The 17,416-nt window shown below is 45.0% G+C and overlaps 1 protein-coding gene across 3 annotated transcripts in view; it reads left to right on the top strand.

Annotated features, from left to right (window-relative positions):
• LOC144722949 (SH3 and multiple ankyrin repeat domains protein 2-like) overlaps positions 1-17,416 on the top strand; it is a 679,767-nt gene that overhangs the window by 134,555 nt on the left and 527,796 nt on the right. For all 3 annotated transcript variants that reach the window (XM_078601389.1, XM_078601386.1, XM_078601388.1), the window contains exon 2: positions 580-1,270. In XM_078601389.1, the coding sequence (XP_078457515.1) occupies positions 1,076-1,270 (195 nt within the window). In that variant the 5' untranslated portion in view covers positions 580-1,075. The remainder of the gene's footprint in view (positions 1-579; positions 1,271-17,416) is intronic.

The raw sequence follows: 17,416 nt of genomic DNA, 5'->3' as shown, positions 1-17,416 counted from the left end.
GTACAGGCGCGTGGTGACGTCACCGTTACTTACTGGTGAATGGCGGATATTGGTATTGGTAGGAGTCTGTGCTGCAGCGTTTTAACGAGTGAGGTTTAGTAAGGCACCAGCAATAGGAGTCAGTTAGACTGTGGCAGTGGTGAGGTTCTACAACACCGCTAAACTGAGGGTGCATAAAAATGTAACCCCAACGCGTGTTTAATATGAACCATGTGAAAGCTGTCGTGCAATTGTTTCGTTTTGAATCAGAGCATTGAATTCCATTCAGTTGGCGTTTCAGTCTCATCGTGAAATGTTTGCAACTTGCTTCCTGCCATTTACTGAAAGTCCACCTTGGAAAACCAAGCACCGCTGTGCAACTTCGCTGCTGACCCCTCTAGCATCGGCGAGGTTAACAATCGTGGCTGCAACACCTTCGTCGCAGTGTGCGTGGCAGTGCGGAAAAAGACGTGGAACTCGCGAGCAAAAATGTGCCTCTGTAAATTAATACATTTCACTGCTTTTGATAAGCAAGATGTCTGTGTTGAAAGCCATAATTTAGTGGCATTGTACGTGTGGGTGCTCTTTTTTTCGTTTCAGGGAAAATCCGAGAGATTTTAATGCATTCTGATAAAAGACGATGGCTTTAGAATGCAACAAAGGCAAAATATAAAGCGCAAAAAGAAATACAAATGCAAAGAGACCACCAAGCTCCTTTGAAGATATGACCACCTGAACACACGGGAGAACATTGGAAGAAGCGATGAATCTGCAATCATAAAAGAGAAAAAGAACACCAAGATTGTTACGGTATTTAGCTGCAAGGGAGACGCCCCAAGGAAGAAGAAAAAGCGGCTAAAATAGCTCCAAAAAGAGTGTCCCCCGTTCTGCACAACAAATAGAAATAAACACTGACACGGATGCACGGCGGAGAAAATATCAGCTAGCGTGTGCAACAGATACGTGGAAGAAGAGCGAGTGCTCGAGCGTGTGCATTAGCCATCCATCTAGCGAGCGAGCGACAAAGTGAGCGAGTGTAGAGAGAGAGAGAAGACAGTCGTCGTCAGCGGGAGGCCTCTGGCTGCCAGGACGCGTCATGGATCTCCAGCAGAATGCCGAGTCGGAATACAGCGAGGCGTCCGAGACGGACAGCTCGCGGGGCGAGGACCCAGAGGGCGGCTACGAAAGCGGGGCCAGCACGCGGCCGGCCGGCAGACCCAGCGGCCACCTGGAGGACGTGCAGCAGAACACCATGGTGGTGCGCGTGGGCATCCCGGACCTGCAGCAGACGGTGAGCTCGCGTGTTTGATTTATACGAGAATTAAAGAGACTGTTGGGGCAAGTGCTGTTCGCGAGCACCTATGAAGGCTGGTTTGGCACACGAAGGGGTGGGTGGCCAGCACCATGCCCGGCCGCCTTTGTCTCTCTCGTGGTGATGTTTACATACCGCACCAGGTACTTATTTGAGGCTGAGTCGACCTAAGCGAGGCTCAGGACCACTTCATATAACCGTCACTGGTGTTGGTCGTGAGCGGGAATCGAACTCGGGGTCGCCAGGTTCGTAGCGCAGCGCGCTAACCGCTACACTACCGCTCCCCATGCGCACACATAGACAGGCAGACATGCAAGCACGTAAACACATTCACAGACATACGTGGGTGACTGCGGGCAGCAGATGGCAGTACGGTAAAATCTATTGTTGTGCTACATGTCTATGATCCCACACCAATGCTCCCACAGTGACCAGCACAGTGCACACGTGCACGTACATGGACGGCGCTTTGGTCAATCCACCGCTGGATGAGGGCCTCCCCAGGTCACGCAGGCCTTGGGGGTTTATTCGACCACACTTTTCCGTGGTGGGGTTAATGTGTCTTCTTGGTTCTTTCGGTAAAGTCACGTAGAATTGAAATAATAAAATTATAAAAATAAAACATAATAAAATAATTATCACGACGTTTTGGCCACAACGCAAGTAGCCGTCCTCAGGTGGAGAACAGGTCTGTCGAGGAGACAGAGTCATTCAGACTCATTCAGACTCTGTCTCCTCGACAGACCTGTTCTCCACCTGAGGACTTGCGTTGTGGCGGAAACGTCGTGAGAATTATTTTATGATGTTTTATTTGTATTATTTTATTATTTCAATTCTACGTGACTTTACCAAAAGAACCAAGAAGATGAATCCCTGCAGTCACGAAAGCTTTAAATCGGGGTTAATGTGGTTTGCGGAAGTGCAGGGAGCACAGAAGTCTGTTTGGTTGGCTTTATTTATATATTGGCAGGTGAGGGTACTGATGTTAGCACGCATGGCCCAGATTCCCCCGAGGCATTCAGCGACTTAATTGGCTGCGGTATTTTTTTTCTCAGAATGATATTCCACCCATTGCACCTGCTGAGCAGGGCAATAAACTGTCACGTGCATTCGGTGCAATCGATGTTGTAGAATTTTCAGATAAATGCTGCAATCGTGACAACGTGTGAAACTAAATTCTACATGCAATGAGCAATTCTCTCTAAAGTCATCTGATGTGGGTTTAAATGCAATCAACTAACCGGCTACATTCATGTTATGAGATTAACAAATCGGGTTAAGAGGTTTTTTTCGGCAAAGGTTATCTCGGAATGAAGGGTTGGTTCAGAAAAGCGAGTAAAATTGGACGAATTAAAATGACTCGTGGCAAATTGGCAGGTGCACTGAACCTTCCACAAAGACAAAGGTCCCCTATAGCCTTAACAGACTAGCGGGGCAAGTGCTCTTAGCAAGCACCTATGAAGGCCGGAACAGCATATGAAGGGGTGGGTGAGTCGACGTAGGGGAGGGGCAGCACCGGTTTAGGTAATCGTCACTGTTGGTGGCCGTTGAGCAGGAATCAAACTCGGGACAGAGACTTCATAGTGCAGCGTGCTAACTGCTACACTACCGCTCCCTACTCTTGCACACAAAGACAAAGATCCTCCGTATAGCCTGAACTGACTGTTGGGGCAAGTGCTGTTAGAGAGCACCTACGAAGGCCGGCACGGCACACGAGGGGGTGGGTGGCCAGCACCACGCCCGGCCGCCTTTGTCTCCCTAGTGGCGATGTTTACACACCTCAGCAGATACTTATTTGAGGCTGAGTCGACCAATGGGAGGCCCAGGACCGGTTCAGATAATCGTCACTGGTGTTGGCCGTGAACGGGAATCGAACTCGGGTTGCCAGGTCTGTAGTGCAGCGCGCTAACCGCGACACTAGCGCTCCCCACTCTTGCACACGCACGCACGCGTTTCTCACACCACCAAATACAAATCACATTTGACATGCGGTGATGAGCGCTGGCGAGAGTAAACATCGAACAGAATGAGGTGGCCAGTTGGCCCAGCTCAGCTGACGCCTTTGTCGAGCGAGAGTGGCGTCAGTGCCGCTTCCAACGACGGCGATCTCGAGTCTGTGGTGGGTGAATCCTTTGACCACGCAGCGCGTTTGACGCCCGCCTGCAGGGCAAAAATCACCAGAGAGCCAGAGTTACGTGCCCGCATCTTTAAGGTGCGAAACTTTGCTTCTGAAACAGCAGGACGATCACTTAGCTCAGCAGATCGAGATCTCCAGGGCAGGTGAGATATACTAATTTAATGTGACACTCGGACTCTATCAGTCTGGACCATTTCTTACATTGACTTGTTGTTGTTGTTTGTGTTGTTGATAGGGATTTCCAATAATCAATAAACCTTCACACTTTTACCAATGCCAGTAAGTCAGTAAATATTGAAAGCAACACTTAAAAAAGATTAATTAAGCAACAGACCAGGCCGACAGCACTGCGGCGAGGGCATTTGACTCTCATTTGTGCGGTCGGAAGCATTAATCTTGATGCAAGTTCAGCTCAATAGAATGGGTTTTAAATTTGTTTACTATATTGCTACATTGAGATTGCACAAAGAAAATAACAAAATACAAATCAATTGAGGAGTCCGGGTCATGAAGCTTAACTCCTGCCAAGGCATTTCAGAGCAACATTCTGGAGATATTTCCCAAACATTTGATTGGAGAAATAAAATGGATCAACACAAACGGAGTAAGAAGTAACCACCTGCTGATGGAATAGTACGTGCAACAGCCAATGGAAATGAACTACAGGGGCACTCATATTCTTGGTTCTTTCGGTAAAGTCACGTAGAAGGGAAATAAAGTTTATTATTTTATTATTTCCCTTCTACGTGACTTTACCGAAAGAACCAATAAAATGAATCCCTGCAGTCATGAAAGCTTTAAATCGAAATTTATAGGGGCACTGTTGAGAAAATAAATAACAGAGAAGGCCACATACTTGGGCTACACATAAATACACGAACATAACCGAGGTCGCACACAACAAATTAACTAAACAAAGTAACGTTTCATGTTAAAGGGAGGCAACTAGAGTACATTGTACTTGGAAGCAATTATGCAAGGTGGACCCGAAGTCTACGTTGTGAAATAAAGTGCCGAGTGAGAGCAGGGCAGAGCAGAGTGCTTTTGGAAAACTGAACTTTACGACGAAAAGCAGCACACCAATGTGCCTAAAAGAGAAACGTTGTCTATCATTGTTTACTACCTGCTCGGCAGTGGAGTGCGGGTGGCCCAGCCCTTATAGAGCCAGTGGCTTGAAATCGGAGGGTTGTAAATGACATCCACATTTGATTCTCTATTCCTTCCTCTCCTCTCACCTCGCCTCATGCCGTGTTTGGTTTCCATCCAATCTTGGATGTCACGTCACTTTTATGTCCATCAACCCTTACAAAACCCACATGTTTCCCTGCCTCCCGTTCTCCTCATCCCTGTCCCACCATCTCTTTCAATCCTTTTTCTATTTCCCCCATTTCCTCAGCACGCAAGCTTGGTGTTCTTTTTGACTCTACCCTCTCCCTTCCCCATCAGATTTTGCGCCGCTAACCGCGCTTGCCGGTTGCACTTGTTTAAAATTCGCAAAATTCCGACCGGTTGTTTCAACCTCTGCTGCAAAACTCCTCATCCATTTCCTTTAAACATACTTCACTGGATTACTCTAACTCTCTTATTTACCATTTACTCCTTTGCCCCCTTTCAATAAAACCAAAAGACGTCTGCACATACTCTTTGGTTCTTTCGGTAAAGTCACGTAGGTAGAAAATAATAGATCACGACGTTTCGATCGCAACACGAGCGACTGTCATCAGATGAGACGATCACAGCAGGGAAACTGCTACCCATGTGACCTCTGGACAGATTACAATCAACCTTCCCGACAATTCTCATCCCTCGACTCTCCTCGCCCAACTGCACTTGGCTCCCTGTGTACTCCCATTGCCTGTTAAAATTCCTCACGCTGGTCTACAGATCTCTTCATGGTCTTGCCCCACCATATATTGCCACTCTTGTATCCTTCCATGTCTCTTCCTGCCCTCTACGTTCTCAGTCTTTGTTGTCTCTGCTCTGTCACTCCTCCTCCTTGTGCTCAATCCACGCTGTCGCTCTTTCTCTCTTCTCGCCTCCCTTCACTGGAACAAACTTCCCCTCCACGTTAAGCAGTCACCTTCACTCACTCGTTTTCCGCTTCCTCCCCCAAATATAACTTTTTTCCATAGCTCACCTCACGACCCATTAATTTCCGTAATATAACCGCTACAGTGCCTGCAACTTCTTCGCAATCTCATTACATGGATACCACTCATTCCCCATCCATGCACTCCATTCATCATTATTTGCTTTCATGAAATTTGCTTTCACCTAATGCACGTATCACAGAGTCGCCCCCATTACTTCCTCTCATCTATTACATTCACCTCATTTCCGCTGTTACATTCACACACGCGCGTTGTACCGTTCCTACTTTTCTGTAAAGCGCCTTGGTCAAGGTGATATATCGATGACGTTAAAATAAGATGAGTTGAAATCCTGGTCGGGGGGCAGGGGGAGAATCAACCTTTCATCTCCTCTGTGGCCAATACAACGAGCACCTTGTTGGGAAATCACCTGCGTATATGTAACCATTACAGAGAGTCGATCAGCTGTTTGTCGCGTAAGGTGAGGTAAAGTGTGGCTACTCCCACAACTTCCAAGACGTTCTGGCCCACGTGAAAAAGTTGGCAAAAATACCCTCGAAGGGGACTGTCCAAAGCTGCTTCTAATTGAGGCCCATCTGGCAGCAGTGGCATGAGTAAATAATTGCAGGGCTGTAACCTTTACCTTACATATGTGTATTTGGTACACAAGCACAGATTTTAAAAACCTCAATGCATTTGTCAAAAACCTGTCTGAAAGAGAAAGTGTATACAGTAGGTGCCATTTCATGAAATGGCCCTTCCACACAGCCATTGTGCGAAACGTAGCGAGGCCTCTCTATGAGCTGTGAGGAAGGGACATTGCCCGAAACTTCGGCTATTATGTGCACTTTGAGGTCACGTGAAGTGTCGATGGCTCACTGGCAGAAGGTCACGGAACAGACTGAGGTGTCATGCGTTAACTGATTGAGATGACTGGCAGATGCAGGGAGCATGTTGGCACATGCGTGTGCGGGGAGCGGTGTGCTATGAACCCATTGCTGCTCACGGCCAACACCAGTGGTGATTATATGAACCGGTCCTATGCCTCCCGTAGGTCGACTCAGCCTCAGATGAGTACCTAGTGCGATGTGTAAACGTTGCCACTGGGGAGACAAAGTTGTTCCATCCACCCACCCCCTCGTGTTTCATGCCCGCCTTCATAGTTGTTCGCTGACAGCACTTGCCCCAAAAGTCTGTTAAGGCTATACGGGGGATCTTTGCAATCGACTCTGTGCGTGAATGAATATACAGCAAGCAGAGCTGAGGTCAGTGGTAAAATATTATTCATCTTCCCACCTCTCAACGAGCACCAAGTATCAGCAGCCTCCAGGGTATAAGCGCCCAGTTTCTACCCCTTCATTAGGCTCAGCAGAACAGGCCCCGTGCTTTGGCCATTGCAGCCTCTGCAACCTGTGTTTGCACCGGCTTACAATGAGCGCTCAGTTTTTTTTATTGTCCTGTCAGCTTCTGCTTGAGCTATATCTATATATGGCCCAATTTTTATTTTTACTTGCACAAAGGTATTGTGCAGTAATGCTGGCCAGGGCTGTGCTGCTGTAACTAAATTATTCGGCATTGTGGATGGTGCATCTCTGCGATAAATACCACGTGTGGACGTTTATTCACGTTGTATTTAAGATAAACAAGCTGTTTAAAATTTAGCATGGTTAGGTAAGGCTACGTTGTCAGCTGGCGGTTGCTCTCCTCACTTATTTGGACTCACGTCTACCTTGAAAAATTTATATTTTCAGTCTCAATTGTATCCAGTTATAATTGAAGGTATTATACGATGTATGGTTTAACAATATATATCATTAGTGAATTCGGTATGATAATTTATATAGTGCAAGGCTATAACGAAGGTGCAATATTTCACAGGCATAGCTTGCAGTCGTTTTAATTGTAGGATTTGACAATTGTTATGTGTATCTTGTAATTTGCAGGTAATTTTCTTTCAAAATTGGACCATGATACCAGCACACATGGCCTGCTCTTTTATATCTGCTGTGAAGCAGTCGGCATGCATTTAATGAGTAATAAACCCGCGGAATTTACCGGGGCTGACGTGAGGTTCAAACCGCGAAATTTTGCAATAAGCAACAAATGTTCAACCTCTTGGCCAGTTTCCGGCCACACACACACCAGATGTATTCTCATAAAATATCAAGTGCCATGCATCTCGACCTGTGACTGCGATTCGCTATAAACACACCACTAATTAGTCAGTCGGGACAAAAACACGGACTTTGCGAGTACAGTACGCAATACCCAGAAAATTATAAAATGGAACATAGTAATAAATAACAAAAATAATTTAAACTTGTAACGCATCGCTCCACAGTGTTCGCTCCTCGCTCTCAAAGAGAGAGAACGACGAGCGAGGAGGAATGACAGACGAGCGGGGAAGGCAGCAGCAGCCAGGCGGTGAGCCAGCACCAAGTTTCGCCCATGCTCTGTGGTCCTCTATATATGAAGGTGCTTTATCGGCCAATTGGCAAGTGTCACGTGTGGGGAGGAAACCGGAGCACCCAGAGAAAATCCACGTGTGCGAGGGGGGGAACACTATCCCATACAGATGGAACCTAGCCGTGCCATCTTCTCTGGGCAAGCCAAGGTACGGCATCATGGAAACCACGGGTAAGGGAGTTTGACAATATTTGTGTGTTCCATCAACCTTTGCTTCCACAGTGCTGGATTACAGGTGCGCATAGCCACAACCGCCCGTAAAAACACAAAGGTGGCAGCAGCCAGCCTTTGCAATCTCTGTGGCGAGTGTGAAAACCACCTGGCCATAGATACGGCACCTGGTGCCTCTGTCTGCACAGTGTGCAGCAGAGTATGTGATCACCAACATAGGTTTGTAATTTACTGAGGGTAGTCTCCTTCAGTCCATTTCTAACAGGTGCTGCTTTGAATATCAGACCAATTCCTTTCAAGTATATACCATCGTGGGAGGGGACCCCATGTGCCCTGAGAAAACCCCCCGGGTGTGTAAAGAGTGAACATCCAAACTCCATACGTATGGCTTGTAGAAACAAACCTACTTGCTGTGCTTTCCCGTGCAAGTGCCTCATTGCCGTGCAGGTGTATATAGAACATACACACATGTCATCATCATTATGGCTCTAGGTAAAACCCATGATCCAGAACTCAATCTCTGTGCGATCCACCAACCTGACCCCCGGGTCACTGTATTACCGGAAAGGCATTGCATCACCACCACAAACAAAAGCGTCAGCACAAGATCTGTGCATATTTCATAGCTCGGCACGCATCCCTTGCATGCATGCAAGGGGTGCTCCGTGAGTTTGGCAGATACCCTCTGCCAGTGAAATTAAGACCAACCAGTTCCATAGGCGAAGGATCAAAGAGCGCAGTGCTCGTTAGGTGTAGATTTCCAAGCAGGTATTCAATTATGCATTGAACTCCATTTAATTATGAATAAACAGGCTGGCTTGTTTTAACTTCTTGTGCACATTGAACTGCGATGTCTTGACACTAGGAACACGAACTCCAACCAATATTTTCAAACTATATGAGATAAACTTCTGATTTAATATACATATATTTTAAAATCTCAGCGTAAAAAGAGCTTTCATTTCTATTAACTTGTACGTAAATTTGAAATAAAGGTACTTTAAACTACACCACTGTATGCAAAATATGCAATTTGCCCGATGTGAATGGCCACAGGGGATATTGGTGTGAATTGGATGCATTACTCCAAGAGGAGATAATTTCAGTGTCAGGATGCTGAGTCATTGAGATGCTGTGGGAGGGTTCAAGCCTTTGGGGGGCCCCAGGTTAAATCTCTCACAAGTCTGAGAGTCTCAGTAGAGTCACGATTTAACTGCAATGTGCATAATAATTGCAATTTTTTTTCATAAATCAATTCACACCATGGGTCTATTCCTGGAGCTCTTCTGTCCATCGTTCCACCACTTTATTTTTACGTGTGGAATTAGAACAGCACGCACAATGCTCAACACTCGCTCAGAGTAATGCCCCGTTGTAGAATTTACATTAAGATTAATTAGTTTTGATTATCTTGGTGCTATAATTGTCCAAATGATGGGCCACTTCGTTGAGCAATCATTTGCGACCGGGCCGCTTCTGAAAAAGAGCTATATAGCTCAGTGGACCTTACCTGGTAAAATTGTTCAGTTTTATAGTTTTTAAAATGTTGCGAGACTCCCTTCCTATGGGCATTGAGGTGCCAGACCCTGGCTTGCCATCATAATGCAGTACAGCAAAGTGTGGACTCAGATCAACTGTCCCTTCTCGATGGGATATTGCTGTCTCCTCACATGCGTGGGTTTTCTCCGGGTGTTCCGATTTCTTCCCGCGTGTATAAACACTCACTCGTTGTCTGAAAACATCTTGATATATAGGGAATTGCGGAGAAATTATTGGCACCGACTCACCAACCGGCAGCCTTCCAGCTTCGTCCATCGTTTCTCAGCGATTGTGAGATGCAATTTAAATGAACGACGCTATACAAAACGAAAAATTTTAGTGTTCGTTATTTTTTATACTGGCAAAAAGGTCCCGTGGATATAATAATTGGATTGTATATTTTTTAGAATATGTTAAATGTGTTGATGTGATGCGGATTGCGTACCCTTTAATTTGGTGCAAAAAGATGAAGGTCTATATTCCACTCCCATTTGCCAATTGCGGCAGCAATATTAATAGCAGTAACACGTCATGGTCTGGCTGGGTGGTGCATTGCTTAGTGAGCAACTTGCAATCAAAAGGTTTTGGAATTAAAATCCAATTGGGGGCAGGTTGGGAGGGGGGCTCAACGAAATTCTTTAACATCCCTCTGCGATCAAACAGTACTACTTTGTGTGAAAGGAAATAATATAACAGTTATTCTGTGGGCAGACCCATCCTGCAATCGGAATATGGATTTTCTCCGCCAATGGACATTGGCCGTAGAAATTCAATAAGCACTATCCGATATTTCTTGAGGCGGATAACTACTCTGACTTGTGTTGGAGATTAACAGGATAGGCAGGTGAAAGGTACCCACTATTGCCATGAATTGGCTGGGCAGGAGTACACAACATATGAAATCCCAATCACTCTGTTGAAGCAAATAACGTCACTTGAAACCAGGTCTCCTTGAAACAATTATCAAAAGGCTCGTAAAAGTCTCACTATTTTCCAGCACAATGATGGCCTGGTGCCTTCGCTTGCCAACTGTCTTGGTTTTCCCAGGACCATCCTCTCTTCGAGGGGAAATATGTAAGTATTTGTGGGACAAAGTCACGGCTTTTAAAATAATAAGTTTCACAATAACACACTGCTCAAGGCAATCGTGAAATATTCTTCTTCCCATGATATGTTATGTGTCACCCCCAAAGGGTTCGAATCACAAACCTGTCAACCCCTTATCAGTGCCTTACCTTATTACAGACCAATTCAGACCTTATTGGTCACCCCGTGCCCTTAAACATCTCAACGTTACGTTCACCCTACAAAATCCCATCGCCAGGGGAGATACATAAACAAGTAGACTAAAACAATACAAATTGTACCCGTATTGAAACGGCTATACGCCGTATGGACCTGAAAACTTAATTTCCGTGTACAAGAATACGGCTAAACCTTAGGGGTTGACAGGTATTGCCTCAGTGAGACCCCGACTGAAACAACTTGGGGAAAACCCAAGAAACCGAGGCACAGAAACATGTTAAGGTCATTCTAGATTTGAAGTTTTCGTGACTGCAAGAATCCATGCTCTTTGGTTCTTTCGGTAAAGTCACGTAGGTGAAAGGAAAAAAATATAAAAATAAAAAATCATTTATTTTTGAATTTTTCTTTTTCACCCACGTGACTTTACCGAAAGAACAAAAGAGTATGTTAAGGTCACGCAGGGAAGTGCGAGTCTACTTTTGGATAAAAGAGGGGGGGGGGGGGACTTAATGAGTTTGTACAGCAGCAACAGGCCAATCCAATGTATACACTACTTAGTCAACACTTCCCCCCCCCCCCCCCCTGGTAAATTATATAATAATGACCATGCATAGTTATGTATTTCCCGCTTGTTTGTGATAGAAAGGATAAAGACGCAGCTTTTGGAGGTGACCCTTAACAATAAGACCTGCATCAATAGTAGCTGCTGCCGGTGAGACACTTCAAGGAGTTTGTTATTTGTAACCGATAAATAACACACACAAAAAATACATGTCAGAATCCATTGCACGGCCACGAGACACTGAAATTTGTTTTGAACCAAAAAAAGAACCCCAATGAATCTCAAACAGCTGAATCCGTGAGACTTGACGCGTACGACATGCCTCGGTTTTCTTTGTACGTAAGATGTGGCAGCCCTACACCGGTCTTGCTGCCATGTCACGGGCAATTAGGGAAGCGCGTTTGCATCCCGCGATAAGGAGTACAACGCGCTGGTGCCCACCTGGGGGCATGCAGGATTGTTGTTGTCTTGTGCAGCAGTGGACAGATGGCCACAGCCCAGGGAACAGGAGTCGCAGCAGCAGCAGCACTGTTCACCAGCGAGAGAGAGCCAGATGCCTCGTTCGCAATCAGCTGGCTCCCGCACGCTGCGCCTGATTCATGGGGCATATCGCGGACACTTATTACAGTTATTGAATGTTGTGAATAATTTAGTGCGGTGAATTAATTCATTGACGTGGCGGTGATTGTTGTTGTCATGTCTAGTTCCTTTTAGGGTGCGGTAGAAATTTTGATGTACATGAAATATTCACACCTAGAGTAGGCAGACTAAAGGTAATACGATGAGAGGATGTAATGCGACTCGATTGCCGTAGTTTGCTCAAGAATGCACACAGCTGTGTCCGTACATATCACAACACGAAGAGCTGCACTCAGATGTGTTGTCAAATAATTGTAACAATTTGTCTGGAAATGTTGGCTCTGTTGCCAGAGCAGCAAGGCCCTTAAGTGTGACAAAATAAGTTTACATTTTGACCGCATCGTCTCCCATCATCTGAGATCAGTAAAATGAGCCGCCACATTGTGAGAGGCTGTGGTCGTCCTATATAAACACTGGTCCCATCATCATCCTTGTGATCGTGTTCTGTTCACTATTGGATGAAAGTCTCTCGACGATAAACTCCATTTAATCTGCAGTTGTCTCTGGCACAATCTCTTCCCTGGTCTCCACTGAAGTTATCTCTGTTGTCGATTTTGCAATGCCGATGTAGAACTTGCATCTCAACAGCGTGTGAGCACCTGTATTTTATTTGTTCAGGACAAGCATATCGCTGTCCAAAAATTCGATATTTGCGTTAAGGATTAATCAAACTAACATCTCATGTTTTCTAAATTTAGCCTCCTACATGTCCATTTCCCTAGACTCCTTTTTTGAAAAGCCATTCAATATTTTTTATGCCCCTGTTGACGGCTAACTCGAACAGACATTATTATCTTTTGTCCTTGCCTTCAATGCCAAATATACCAAACACTTTCTCATCTATGTTCCCATTACGACGCTTTAGTGCATTTTTTCCTCATCTAGAAGTTGGGGAATTTCTTCACACATTCGATCTACTTCTTAATTTGCCATACACTTGGTCTCACCATAAGAATATGGAATTTCTTCCACTGATGGTTGTATAATTCACAGTCCTATGTGAATCTACTGCTGGATAAGGACCTCTCCACACCATTTCAGTCACGGTGGTTGTTTGACCATAGTTCACTCTGCCGGTCGATGCATGGTGGTGAAGGCAGCAGTTCAGATATCACTCGCCAATGATGTCACCCGTGATCGGCAATTGAACCTTCCAGATTAATTGTGCAGTGTGCCAACTACTGCACCATCGTTCTGCACTTCTTTAACCATAGGAATATGGAATTCCTAGCAATGGCTCTAGACTGCCAATGTAGGTTAGCACTGTCGAACACTTGATGGTTAGTGAATTCACACTGATAGGTATAATTATCTTGGAAAAGTGGGGAACTTGTGAGCTGACAATACGTGACCCACACTTCACAAGATAACACCTTTCACCACCACACTAAGCACGAAATGACATGTTCCATGGTCCACAAAAGGCAGTGGTCAACAACGCCTTCCATTTCCCGATTGCCGTTAAGGCTTTGGCAGCACCGATTTTTGTAGAGAAGAAATGATGATGTGAAAATCATCGATCTTTCAAGAAATCACAGTGCATTGTGCAAATTGAAGCATCCGTGCAGCGAGCCCCTTTTGCGGCAATTGCAATTTCTGAGGCTGAATGTCACAGCCTGCGGCTTGAACGATCCCCACACCATGGCAAGTCGCTGCATCTTATCTGATGCACCCGCAGTGTATACGGCTTCCTTCCTCACACTGACATTAAACTTAAACGACAAGAACTTGCACCGGCCAAGGTGCAGAGGTATGGAGTGAGAGTGTGAATGAAACCTCCAGCGTTAAATCCATCAATCAGCTTGCTCTCTTTCTGCCCTGTGGGCCCATTGGCCAAAATGTTATATCCTCATATATATTCTGTTTTAGTCGTTCTCATGCTCTGCATAATGATACAAGGTGCAAGACCCATCATGTACAGAGGTGATTTTGTTGGGCCACTTTTCATTATCTTTAGTTTGCTGTCCTTCCTCCGCACCTCCGATTAGCATGGTTGGCTATGTCCTGTGCGATTTAAGTTCAAGATACATATATATGCGTGATAATTGTATTAGTGCTACATGTGTATATTATAACATGAGAGGTTGTTCGGGGGCGCCTATGGCACACCAACGACACATTCACGCAAGCACCCGATGCTCCATTTTGAAGTTGAAACTTTTCTTTGAATTGTATTATGTTTTGAATTAGATAATTGTATTTCTTCATTAAAAGCTTATATAATTTTACATCTGGAAGACGACATTTTGTGTGAATTTTCTCTCGTCGTTAAGTAGATGGCCTTGCTGGGGGTTCGGTTCGATGCGGATTTTCACCTGTTTGGGATTGCGGGATCGACATAAGGTGACATAGAGCTGCTGGCCGTGCGAGAAGAGCGCCGTCTGCGGATAGATTCCAACGTAATCGAACGTCTGTCCCTGCGCCTCCGTCGTTCATGCAGGGGACGCGTAGGTTTGCAGCGCCCCCTCCATGAAAACGACGGAAAGTGCAGCGTTCATCACAGATTGATAAAGTTGTGCGCTTATATAAGAGTATGCCTGGTTATGCCTTGCCTCCGTTTCTTATGTATTTAATCTAAACTATGAAGCAACTTTTATATTGCCAGGGCAGGCCCACTGAGCTATGTAGCTCTTTTTCAGAAGCGACATGGCCACAAATGATAGCTCAATGAAGTGGCTCATCACGTGGATATATATATCAGCCAAATACTCTAAATGCATTTTCATTGTAAATGTGGAGTGAAAAACTGCTGAACACGGAGAAAATTCCACGCGGCCACGGGGAAAGAGACATACAAACTCCAAATATACAGGCATCGTCAGGGTCGGGATCGAATCCACAACCTCCTGCATACCAGGTAAGGGAGCTCACGTTAGGGTCGGGATCAGGTGAGGGAGCTAAAATCTTGCCAAACTCATCTGGAAGTAAAGGTGCAGCCCTGCGATTTGCTTGTTCACGCCACTGCTGGCAGAAGGGCCTCCACTAGATTGGAGCTCTAGGGAGTCCCCTCCTAGGGAGTACAGCATCTTGGCCTTCTCTTCCATGCTGGTCGGAAGTTTTGAGAGAGGTGGGAGAACCCACAACAGTGGTGAACCGATTTGTGCTGTTGGGTGGACAGAGGTGGGAAGGATTTCATAAACGTGCCCCATTGTTTTAGCTGCCATACCGGGAGATTGACCCGGTGACGTCTGGATTGCAAGACCAGTGCGCTGGAAACGATGCCTTGGCGGCACCCCTCCATTGGATTTTGGTATTTTCTAAACCCCATCCACAGAAGTATTGACGAAGACACAGGCCCTGACTCTGTGTGAGAAGGGGAGCAAGTTAGCTGCTGTGCTGATGTGATGACCTAAATTATACCTTGCCAAATGAGCTCAATGACCTCATTGCATATTTATTCGGTGCTTTTTCACAGTCGACAGTCTTAGCTGCCTGACTCCATGTCAATTGACTGATGTGTGCCTTGAGACATTTTCATTGTAAAAAAAACACAACCTCATTCTGGATGGTAATGCTAGTCCTGGTAATGATGAGTCTGATGTCGATAGCTGTGGTAGTGGTTTTGATTACAATCATGATGATACTGAAGATGATGACGGTGTTTGTAGTAATGATGATACGCTGGTGGTGGTGATAATTACAAATGTGGCAGTGTTTGTGATGATCATGATGATTAATTATCATTTGCTATTGTACCTCTGAAGCCATGATACTCTTTTATTGAAAGGTCTTGAATTACACTCTGCTCTGACATTTCGTGACTAATCACATTCACTGGTCTGTTCCCATATCCAATGAACAGCTGTACATGCAGTTAGGGTCCCTGAAACTTGAAATAACATTGGAACGTGAAGAAAAGTGGGATGATTTGTGGTGACCCGGTGATAAATGAAATCCCCTCCAGCTGGGGACTTATAGCACATATTGTTCCATACCCTGTCAACGTGTATTTAATCCAAAGGACGTTTTGTTACTTTAACATGCCACTGAATTAATTTGGTATTGAATCCAAGTACAATGCAATCTATGCACAACGTTTCATCAAACGATGATTATGGGTGTGAATGGTTGGAAGTTAATACACAAGAATGATACTTCCCGGCTTGACCAAATCACACATTGTCCGTCAATTAAATCCATGCTGCATTTTCACTCGGAAAAAATTTGCGGCAAATTTAACCACTGAAACTAATCAACCCATTACCGTTTACATTTAGTTAGGCAACCTAATTTACGTTCAATTCATCATCAAATTGTAAACGTTCGCTTGCAATTAATTGTGCCATGCAGGCGAGATGTTAACTACCTCGCCTGATGTACAGGAGGTCGCAGGGTTCAATCCCGACCCTGATGCCTGTATATTTGGAGTTTGCATGTTCTCCCTGTGGTCGCGTAGATTTCCACGTGATAAGCCACTACGTTGAGCTATCATTTGTGGTCAGGTCGCGTCTGAAAAAAAACCTATATAGCTCAGTGGGCCTTACCTGGTAACATGAACAAAAATAGTTTAGTTTTTTATCGTTTAGGTTAGCAGATTTTTAGGAAGTACACTGAATCTTGCATTGTACTATGACACATTATACAACGCAAACTTAAATACAATCTAAAATTATTCTCTGAAGGCTGCCATGGTAACCATATTCGGGTTTTCTTTCTTTCTTCATATGTTCGCTTTCTGTTCACTCATCTGAATGCCTGCATTTTGCATACCCATGCAGCCTTGAGTGTCAGACTCAACAAAAGGGCATTCGTACCCTGGACTATCATCACATGCAAAGTGAAAAGTCAAAGTGGTTTACTGGGTAAACAAGCATGAGGAGCTCATTTTCTCCCACCTACAACCCTGAGACAGTCATGGACATTCCACATTTATATGGTGGGTGCAAGTCTATCCTATGAGACAAGCATTGAATGGTATGTGCTTTTTTTAGTGACTGCCATGTTTTCTTTTCATGAACTTCACACCTTGGGACCTCCAACAATTTAGATAACCCATTTTATTCCCAGTATAGTGATTCTTTCCTCTCAGCCGTACGACATTCAAACCCCATGTTTTACAACATCATATGTGGAAATTCCTTTCAATCTAGGCGTGCCACCTCTGCCCGGCTTTGTACTGGGTTTGAACCCAAACAGTCCCGAAAATCTCATCCATGTTCGAGTGGCAGGACTTGATTTGTGTCGACATTTGGTGCCGATATTTAATTGAACTTTATTGCAGAATATTGCCTGAGAAATATTTCTGGTTTTAATCTGTGTGGAAAGGTGGCAACTGT

This window comes from Lampetra planeri, chromosome 16 (genome assembly GCF_965212315.1).
Source record: "Lampetra planeri chromosome 16, kcLamPlan1.2.h2, whole genome shotgun sequence".
Lineage (NCBI taxonomy): Eukaryota > Metazoa > Chordata > Hyperoartia > Petromyzontiformes > Petromyzontidae > Lampetra > Lampetra planeri.
The sequence above is the reverse complement of the archived record's forward strand: the minus strand, read 5'-3'. Positions and strand labels throughout refer to the sequence as shown.